The 10699-nt window shown below is 40.8% G+C and overlaps 1 protein-coding gene across 1 annotated transcript; it reads left to right on the top strand.

The window, feature by feature from the left end:
- Positions 1-752: 752 nt before the first annotated feature.
- LOC139401198 (uncharacterized) lies at positions 753-6327 on the top strand. Its single transcript, XM_071145608.1, has 11 exons — positions 753-833; positions 941-980; positions 3662-3859; positions 3957-4159; positions 4361-4427; positions 4526-4596; positions 4834-4849; positions 5119-5316; positions 5417-5619; positions 5853-5876; positions 6107-6327. The coding sequence occupies exons 1-11, from the start codon at positions 786-788 to the stop codon at positions 6203-6205; spliced, it is 1167 nt and encodes a 388-aa protein (XP_071001709.1). The 5' UTR covers positions 753-785; the 3' UTR covers positions 6206-6327.
- Positions 6328-10699: the final 4372 nt, after the last annotated feature.

Here is a 10699-nt window from a genome sequence, read left to right as displayed (position 1 = left end):
GAAGCTATATTATATCAACTGAAATGAAGGAATTTGATATGTATATGATATGTATATTTTGTGACATTGAGACATTAGGGGGGGGGGGGTGATGGGCACAAATACTCTAAAATATTTGCATTGACAATCAAAAAGCTAGTATAAGCTATTTGAAAGCAACCTGTTTACACATGCACATGGAGGGCATCAGACACATGTGAATCATTACATAAATTTGGTAAAAAAATTAGAAATGTTGACATATCAGTTATATTCTTGCAGGGCTCAACCCTCACAACAGGATTGCTCTTAATGTAAGGCAATAGCATTGTAAGGTCAATGACTAAATTAAGCAGATTTTTTTGGTCACCATGGGAGTTGCTGTGTATACAGCAATATACAATATATATACAGAACATAAAACGATCTGTTTTGTCAGAAGCAGTTTGGACGTATCCTATTTTATATATAATGTAAATCCACGTGATATACTGACCCTTTTAGTTTCACTTTCTTATTATAAGAATTCAGTGAGTTCAGAGAATATTTCAAGAGTGAAAGTAAATGCTTCGACAGACACGGTGCAGAAGCAGGTTCGTTATTTCATTGAATCTCTTTTCATGAATGCAATGTTCAAATTGTTATTGCTTTGTCTATCTTGATGGGCTCATTGACATTAACAGCATTTAGAAGTTCAGTATGCACCTTGATGTTCTGCGGTAATGCACACTGTATCGGACAAACTGTCATTTGAGCGTCTTGCTTGTGTTCTCACGCATCTGCTTTTGTATTACATTGAAAATCAGATGATCTTTGTGAGGCAGCGTCAATTAAAATTGAAAATGGGCAACAAGGTAAAGAATAGGACAAAAAAATCATTAATAATAACCAGATAAATGTTAACTTTGAATAATGTTTCGAACCAGCACTTAAAGTAGACCTATGTATTTCTCTTTCCAAGGTAAACTGTCTGCCACCTGCAGATGCAGATGCACCCCAAGGTAAGCTGAAGGACTATGCATGTGACACCTTCACAATCTTACCTTATTAATGCAATGAGAAAATCCAGAAACACTTGGAGGATAGTGGAAGTTGAAAAAAGTGTTTCTTTACTGTTTCAGCACATAGCCTTCCACAGGAATTTACATATGGATTTTATATCCTATTTAAAAATGGTTGGCCAATGGGGTGATACTGATGGTTTATTGGAACGGGTGGTTTGTTTACATAGCAGGTTATAATGACTAAAGTAGCAGGTTAGGAGAATTAACGTGGCAGCGGTGGCGGACTTGCCATTAAACCTGAGGTGCTCGTGGGTATATGCTCTTAAAAATCAATGAGGAGATGGGAGAGCCCGGACTTGCAGCGGGATGAGCGTCACAAATATAACCTACTTCTTAGCCTGGCCTCGCAGATGCTCGCGTGCAGTGTGGGTGCAAGGACTGAATAACATGTTTGTGTACATTTATTTTACAACGCTCACGCAGCATGTTAGGCAGAAGAGGCATTTACGGCTTCATATCATCAATGAGCTGGGCATATTTAAGATACATATTTTAAAAATAAATGTCAGATTTGACTTTTCATAGCAGGTTAGGAGAATTAACGTAGAATGTTAGGAATATTGTGTTAATATTAGGGTTAGCTAAAATGACAAAAGCTGGATCCCTTCTAGCCGTACTGCAGGCCCGTACATTGTTTCACACAATATGATTGCAAACGTGAAGTTCATTGAAAGTCAGCTGCAGCAAAAAAAGAAAGATTGAAAAATTACATAAATTTACGCATTTCTTTAGTTTTAAAGAAAGGTGCCGCTGATAATACTGCCATCATCGTCGAGGCAGAGGGCACGATGGAGACGAGCCCAGACACACGGTAATTCCACTGTAAAAAAAAAATGAAATTCAGAGCTTTCTAATATCGCTCAGATATAGAACAGCCACTTCTAAACATACCTACTTTTAACTTAATTTTTGACTGATAAGTTTCTATGGGATAATAGCAGTAAGGTCAAATTCAATGTTTCATCAAATAATTGTTTATGTTTTGGTGACGGCCCCCCCCACCATCAACAATTCCACAACTACTACCTTATACACACAAGTGTAAAGGGATAAAGAATATGTACATAAAGATATATGAATGAGTGATGGTACAGAACGGCATAGGAAAGATGCAGTAGATGGTATTGAGTACAGTATATACATATACATATGAGATGAGTAATGTAGGGTATATAAACAAAGTGGCATAGTTTAAAGTGGCTAGTGATATATGTATTACATAAAGATGGCAAGATGCAGTAGATGATATAGAGTACAGTATATACATATACATATGAGATGAGTAATGTAGGGTATGTAAACATTAAATTAAGTTGCATTGTTTAAAGTGGCTAGTGATACATTTTTTCCATCAATTTCCATTATTAAAGTGGCTGGAGTTTAGTCAGTATGTTGGCAGCAGCCACTCAATGTTAGTGGTGGCTGTTTAACAGTCTGATGGCCTTGAGATAGAAGCTGTTTTTCATTCTCTCTGTCCCTGCTTTGATGCACCTGTACTGACCTCGCCTTCTGGAAGATAGCGGGGTGAACAGGCAGTGGCTCGGGTGGTTGTTGTCCTTGATGATCTTTATGGCCTCCCTGTGACATCGGGTGGTGTAGGTGTCCTGGAGGGCAGGTAGTTTGCCCCCGGTGATGCTTTGTGGTGCAGACCTCACTAACCTCTAGAGAGCCTTACGGTTGTCGGCGGAGCAGTTGCCGTACCAGGCGGTGATACAGCCCGACAGGAAGCTCTCGATTGTGCATCTGTAGAAGTTTGTGAGTGCTTTTGGTTACAAGCCAAATTTCTTCAGCCTCCTGAGGTTGAAGAGGCGCTGCTGCGCCTTCTTCACAACGTTGTCTGTGTGGGTGGACCAATTCAGTTTGTCCGTGATGTGTACGCCGAGGAACTTTAAACTTACTACCCTCTCCACTACTGTCCCGTCGATGTGGATAGGGGGGTGCTCCCACTGCTGTTTCCTGAAGTCCACATTCATCTCCTTTGTTTTGTTGACGTTGAGTGTGAGGTTATTTTCCTGACACCACGCTCAGAGGGCCCTCACCTCCTCCCTGTAGGTCGTCTCGTTGTTGTTGGTAATCAAGCCTACCACTGTAGTGTCGTCCGCAAACTTGATGATTGATTTGGAGGCGTGCATGGCCACGCAGTCGTGGGTGAACAGGGAGTACAGGAGAGGGCTACATTTAGAAATCTATGTTATTCAATTATTGCACCCACCACACTGCTCGAACGCGCCAACGAGCACCTGCATCGCCAAGGGCTAAAATAGAAGTCAGTTCTATTTCTGACACAGATCACGCTGCAAGTCCTGCCTCCAATGTGACGCTGCAAGTCCTGCCTCACATTGGTGCGGCTGGCTTCCGGGTTGGATGGCGCCGTGTTAAGAAGCAGTGCGGCTTGGTTGGGTTGTGTATCGGAGGACACATGACTTTCAACCTTCGTCTCTCCCGAGCCCGTACGGGAGTTGTAGCGATGAGACAAGACCAACCAAAAGTGGTTATCATGGAATAGGCTGAGGGTTCATCCACTGAAGTGAATACTTGCGTGTTGATCAGAGTGAGCAGGGCTTAAAGATCTGACAATGCTCTCTAGTTTACCTCAGACATTTCCTGTATCTCTATAGGGTCGACGATGGACAAATTCTTCACTGTTGTGACTGGGAATACTCTGGGGTCTCATGAGGAATTAATCAACCGTCTTGCTGCCAAAAGACACTTAACTGAAGTGACTTCACTAGAGGAGAGTGATGTCATCCTGGCTTTCTGTCCCATTGTCTCTCGTGCTGGGACTGATATTGAAGCAGCACTGCAGCAGATTCCAGGTAATCAATATCCATGAACATTGTCAAAACGTTAATGATTCATTAATCAGGTATGTTTACGTGATTATTGTTACTGTTATACCCTCTCTCTTGACAGCTGGTAAACCTGTCATTCTGGTAGTGCTGCATCACACCTTCAATCCAGACTACACTGTACCTGACAGTAGCAGACTAGTGACCAGAGGTGATGTAAAACTCACAGTGGACTGTCTCTTCCATGAGAACCAGGGACTACTGGAGTGTCCTCGCAATGAAGAAGCAATTCTAAAGATTCTGGACAGGCCAGATATACAGCCAAAGGTAGTTTCTGGTTCTTGTCAGCAAACAACTTATTATTAAATACAATACACATTCAAAAGCAGAGATTTGACACCAATTTTTTTTTTTTTTTTTATGTGCTATTGTCTTTAATAATATTCATAATTTGAAAACTAGTATTTGAATAAATTATAATAAATGATTCATTGTTTTGGATGAATGAGTAACAACCTCTCCTTCTAGACAAGTAATCCTGCTGCTCCAGAGAAGACCAGACAGAGACCCCCTGCTGTTTCAAATCCACCTGAAGGTACAGTCAGCACATGGGGATTCATTTTGACACTTTATTTACACTATGCATTGTCCTTCAGTGCTCACTCACTGCTGTTTTTTTCTATTGTTTTTTAGATGCTGTTAACGATGCTGACGAACGTCCTCCAGGTCTCAAGATCTCTGGGATTACAAAGCCACCTAAACAGGTTGGCATGAAGGCTACAGCCATGTCCATTTTCTTCTAGGCATTCTGTTGATATTTGATAACTAATAGAGTTACCTCATAACATATCGACATTAGAAATCACATTGAATGACACATAAATGTCTGCTTGTGGCAATTTATTTTGGACTTTTGAAATGAATATTCCCCCCCCAACAATTAACACAGGGTCTTTTCTATTATTTTTTAAAAGGAAACTAAACTTTTCTTTCTGTTGCAGCAGGACTATCCAACAAGTAAGTAGTGTTATAAATGTAACATTAATATAATATGTTGCACAATAAATAGGTGTCATAGGGCCTTTTGAAACAGTTATCTACTGTCAAGCAGGGTGTTCCCTTCAAGGTAATCAATATCCATGAAACCATGTTAAAAGTGGTTATCATGGAATAAGCTGAGGGTTCATCCACTGAAGTGAATACTTGTGTGTTGATCAGAGTGAGCAGGGCTTAAAGATCTGACAATCCTCTCTAGTTTACCTCAGAAATTTCTTGTATCTTTATAGGGTCGACGATGGACAAATTCCTCACTGTTGTGACTGGGAATACTCTGGGGTCTCATGAGGAATTAATTCATTGTCTCGCTGCCAAAAGACACTTAACTGAAGTGACGTCACTAGAGGAGAGTGATGTCATCCTGGCTTTCTGTCCCATTGTCTATTGTGCTTGGACTGATATTGAAGTAGCACTGCAGCAGATTCCAGGTAATCAATATCCATGAAGAACATTGTCAAAACGTGAATGATTCATTAATCAGGTATGTTTACGTGATTATTGTTACTGTTATACCCTCTCTCTTGACAGCTGGTAAACCTGTCATCCTGGTAGTGCTGCATCATACCTTCGATCCAGACTACACTGTACCTGACAGTAGCAGACTAGTGACCAGAGGTGATGTAATACTCACAGTGGACTGTCTCTTCCATGAGAGCCAGAGACGACAGGAGTGTCCTCGATATGAAGAAGCAATTGAAAAGATTCTAAAGGCTCTTGACAAAGGTCCTGAGGTAAAGCATCAATGTATCTACTTACCTTCTAAAATAAGGGTTCAATAATATAAAAGTAAAAATCAATACCTTCATTGTGAAGGATGGAAAATCTGTGTGGGTGGGGTTTAGACTTTTGGGACTCTTCCATAGGTTCCATTATGCAGACCAAGCTAAATGAAGAAGGAAAACAAATAGGAGTTGACGATATAATGTGAAAACATGTCCTTTTTGTGTTTGTTTGTTTTTTACAGAACAAAGATCAGTGGGCCAGACTGGTATGCCAATACTTTGTAAATTACACATTTCTAAATAACATATTATACTGTATTGACCCATTTTCATATAACTAACTTTGAGAAATGTGTTCTGTATGTTAATGATTCCTAAAAATGTTTGTACTGAAAGTAAAACTAATATACAGATGTAAGCCTAGATAAGTAGTGCAGATATAAAACTCAACTTATTTGGCATCTTTCTAATACATGATTTTCTTATCTTTCTCCAGAGGAAGATTCTCTGGATCTGCGGTGTTATTGGTGTAGGCTGGGGCATATACACTTCTTATAGAAGGATTAAAGAAATATGCTTTCACTTTTTGCAATAAAACGGTTCCAATCTAAGGTAATTACACAGCTGTAAGAGGAGTGCCAGTTGTATTTCACATCAGATATCAATTTTCCAATGTGATATCCTTGAAAAATAATAAAGGAAGATAGAGGACCAGCGAATTGCTTTGTGTCATCTTTCCCACCAACACAGACACAAATGATAAAATAAAATAAAATTGTATCAAATAAAATAAAATGTTATTTGTCACATGCACCGAACACAACAGGTGTAGTAGACCTTACAGTGAAATGCTTACTTACAAGCCCTTAACCAACAATGCAGTTAAAAAAATAAAAAGGTGTTTAGTTAAAAAATAGATTCAGTTGAAGTCGGAAGTTTACATACACTTAGGTTGGAATCATTAAAACTCATTTTTCAACCACTCCACAAATTTCTTGTTAACAAACGATAGTTTTGGCAAGTCAGTTAGGACATCTACTTTGTCAGTGACAACAATTTATTATTTCTATGTTTATTTATTTATTTAACTTAAAATTCACTGTATCACAATTCCAGTGGGTGAGAAGTTTACATACACTAAGCTGACTGTGCCTTTAAACAACATAAAAAATCCAGAAAACAATTTCATGGCTTTAGAAGCTTCTGATACGCTAACTGACATCATTTGAGTCAATTGGAGGTGTACCTGTGGATGTTTCCTCCTTCCTCTGACATGCCTAGTATAGAGGTCCTGGATGGCAGGAATCTTGGCCCCAGTGATGTACTGGGCCGTACGCACTACCCTCTGTAGTGCCTTGCGGACTCCATAATTCTTAAATTAAATTAAGAAGTTTGGAACCTCCAAGGCTCTTCCGAGAGCTGGCCGAAGGGCCAAACTGAGCAATTGGGGGAGAAGGGCCTTGGTCAGGGAGGTGACCAAGAACCTGACGGTCACTCTGACCGAGAACGGGTGTACAATGCTTTAAGGAAGTGGAGCCAAGTATCCATTATCTCTCATGTAAGCTTGCCACCCATTTAGGAGAAGCAAGCAGCTCTTTGTGTAAGAAGTATACAATGACTGTGTACGAATCAAACTTTGAGTTTCCTCTCCGATTTATCCCGAGTGTGATCTCCCTTGCAATTGCTTGAACAAACTCTTATTAACTGGATAATGAGCTCTGCCTGGTCCTTGATACGAGATTTCCTCAACAATGTTTACTATGTTACGTCTAGTCTATGAGACCAGGCTGATTCATTTGCTCTACTAAGTTACGTGTGGCAGTGCTGGCACCTTTCCATCCTTCCCTGCTCCTTCAGTAATCAAGGTACAGGCCTAGTCCTACAAGCTAGCCACCTTGCTTTTTGGTTGTGTCCATTGTGTGGCTCTCACTAACTCTGTTGTATCAAACAAAATAAACATGTTATTGGTCACATGCACACATTTAGCAGATGCTATTGTGGGTGTAGCGAAATGCTTGTGTTCCTAGCTTCAACAGTGCAGTAGTATCTAACAATACAGAAACATCTAAAAGTAAAGGAAAATATAAGAAATATATGAATATTAGATTGAGCAATGTTGGAGTGGCATTGACTAAAATACAGTAGAATAGAATACAGTGTTTACATGAGATGAGTAAAGCAGTATGTAAACATTATTAAAGTGACTAGTGTTCCATTATTAAAGTGGTCGGTGATTCCAAGTCTATGTTTATGGGGCAGGGTTGCGTAACCTGCTTCATCACTAGCCAATGCCGGTTAGTGATGGCTATTTAACAGTCGGATGGCCTTGAGATAGAAGCTGTTTTTCAGTCTCTCGGTCCCAGCTTTCATGCACCTGTACTGACCTCACCTTCTGGATGATAGTGTTTCCCAACTCCAGTTCTCAAGTATCCCCAACAGCACACATTGTTGGTGAAGCACCGGACAAACTCACTTGATTCAACTCATTGAGGGCTTGATGATCAGTTGACCAGTTGAGTCAGGTGTGCTTGTCCGGGGCAACAAGAATGTGTGCTGTTGGGGGTACTGGAGGACTGGAGTTGGGAGTCACTGCTCTAACATAAGAGGTTAGTCAAATAAATCAGTGATGTGACTGACGGGGAGTAGAAATTCTTAATCTAGTCCGAAATATTTCCCCTGAGGGGCAAGAAGTTATGGCAACAAAGAGGAGGAGAGATACCTTCCACTGTTCTGTTCTAGCCACAACATGCTCTTCCCCACACACACACACACTCTCACACACATTCCTTGCTGCTGCAGACCTTAGCCTGATTCCCAGTCTGTTTGTGCCATCCTGCCAACTCCTTGTCACTCACGGTGATGCCAATGGTTTGGCTTGACAATGACAGCAATGGAGTTGGCTACAGACACCTAGCCAACTCACACTGCATTACAAACACACCCATTAACACCCCCCCCCCCCCGCCCTCTTGGCCCTCCTCATGGTGGACTACCACCTGGCTATCTTCATCACTGTGATGCTGGTCAGGAAACTCGTGTGGACCAGAGTGTCAGAGGTACTACACCTTCTATGTATCTCTCTCTCGCTTTATCTGTCGCTATGGGTCAGGAGACTCGTTATTACATTTGAAAGGACAAAAAAAGCTATTACATTATTGGCAGTTATTACATTATGGACTACTCTATAATGGAGCTAAGATTGTCCACTCCTTGTCAGTCATCAGTCTTTTACATCTTGTTTAAATGCCAGTAGATTACCTAATGACATATACACTGAGTATACCAAACATTAGGAACATCTTCATAATATTGAGTTGCACCCCCTCCCCCCACACCTTTCGCCCTCGGAACAGCCTCAATTCGTCGATGTATGGCCTCTACAAGGTGTCGAAAATGTTCCACAGGGATGCTGGCCCATGTTGACTCCAATGCTTCCCACAGTTATGTCGAGTTGGCTGGTGCACCATTCTTGATACACACAGGAAACTGTTCAGTGTGAAAAATCCAGAAGCGTTGCAGTTCTTGACACAAACCAGTGCGCTTAGCACCTACTATCATACCCTGTTCAAAGGTACTTTATTTAAAAAATATATATATATTTAAACTTTATTTAAAACTTATTCGGGATCGGTGGCTTCCCATGTGATGGTTGAGCTAATGTAGGCTAATGCGATTAGCATGAGCATTATGCATGAGCAACAAGAACATTTCCCAGGACATAGACATATCTGAAATTCTTGTTAATCTAACTGCACTGTCAAATTTATAGTAGCAATTACAGTGAAAGAATACCATGCTATTGTTTGAGGAGAGTGCACAATTTTGAACTTGAAAAGTTATTAAACAAATTAGGCACATTTGGGCAGTCTTGATACAAAATCTTGAACAGAAATGCAATGGTTCATTGGATCAGTCTTAAACGTTGCACATACACTGCTGCCATCTAATGGCCAGAATCTAAATTGCACCAGATCTAATGTGTTATATTCTCCAACATTCCTTTCACATTTCCACAAACTTCAAAGTGTTTCTTTTAAAAATGGTACCAAGAATATGCATATCCTTGCTTCAGGTCCTGAGCTACAGACAGTTAGATTTGGATATGTCTTTCTAGGCGAATATTGAAAAAGAAGTGTCCGATCCTTAAAAGTTAAATTCAGTTAAAACAAATCCTTATATACAATGAATGCCTACCCTGGCCAAACACCCTAACGCGGACGAGGCTAGGCCAATTGTGAGCCACCCTATGAGACTCCTGATCACGGCCGGTTGTGATAAAGCTTGGGATCGAACCAGGGTCTGTAGTGACCCCGCTAGCACTGAGATGCAGTGCCTTAGACCGCTGCGCAACTCGAGAGCATAAAGATGCACTATGCAGAAATCTTTCTGCCATTTCCTGGTTGCTAAAATGTACCATATATACCAAATATATTTTCCATAACCAAAAATATTGTACTTTCAGCTGTTTGAAGCTGGTTTACAAAACCAAAAGTATAAGACGCAAAAACGAAACTTAAGCACGGGAAGCATAGATATAACATTTCTATGTGAATTTAGTTGGGTCGCCCAAAAAGTGACATACACTACATGGCCAAAAGTATGTGGACAACCCTTAAAATTAGTGGATTTGGCTATTTCAGCCAAACCTGTTGTTGACAGATGTATAAAATCGAGCACACAGCCATGCAATCTCCTTAGCCAAACATTGGCACTAGAATGGCCTTACTGAGCTCAGTGACTTTCAACGTGGCACTGTCACAGGATGCCACCTTAGCAACAAGTCAGTTTGTGAAATTTCTGCACATCTAGAGCTGCACTAGACAACTGTATGTGCTGTTATTGTGAAGTGGAAACGTCTAGGAGCAACAACGGCTCAGCTGTGAAGTGGTAAGCCACACAAGCTCACAGAACGGTACCGCCAAGTGCTGAAAGGTGTCGCGCGTAAAAATGGTCTCTCCTCGGTTGCAACATTCCCTACAGAGTTCCAAACGGCCTCTGGAAGCAACATCAGCACAAGAACTGTTCGTCGGGAGCGTCATGAAATGGGTTTCTATGGCCGAGCAGCCGCACACAAGCCTAAGATCACCAT

Source organism: Oncorhynchus clarkii, unplaced genomic scaffold (assembly GCF_045791955.1).
Source record: "Oncorhynchus clarkii lewisi isolate Uvic-CL-2024 unplaced genomic scaffold, UVic_Ocla_1.0 unplaced_contig_4134_pilon_pilon, whole genome shotgun sequence".
Classification (NCBI taxonomy): Eukaryota; Metazoa; Chordata; class Actinopteri; order Salmoniformes; family Salmonidae; genus Oncorhynchus; species Oncorhynchus clarkii.
This window is presented reverse-complemented; position numbering and strand designations above follow the sequence as displayed.

Coding starts and splice junctions, on each gene's coding strand:
- LOC139401198 (XM_071145608.1), top strand. CDS start 786: ATGATCTTTGTGAGGCAGCGTCAATTAAAATTGAAAATGGGCAACAAG. Junction 834..940: donor AATTGAAAATGGGCAACAAG/GTAAAGAATAGG, acceptor TCTCTTTCCAAG/GTAAACTGTCTGCCACCTGC. Junction 4,428..4,525: donor TGTTTCAAATCCACCTGAAG/GTACAGTCAGCA, acceptor ATTGTTTTTTAG/ATGCTGTTAACGATGCTGAC.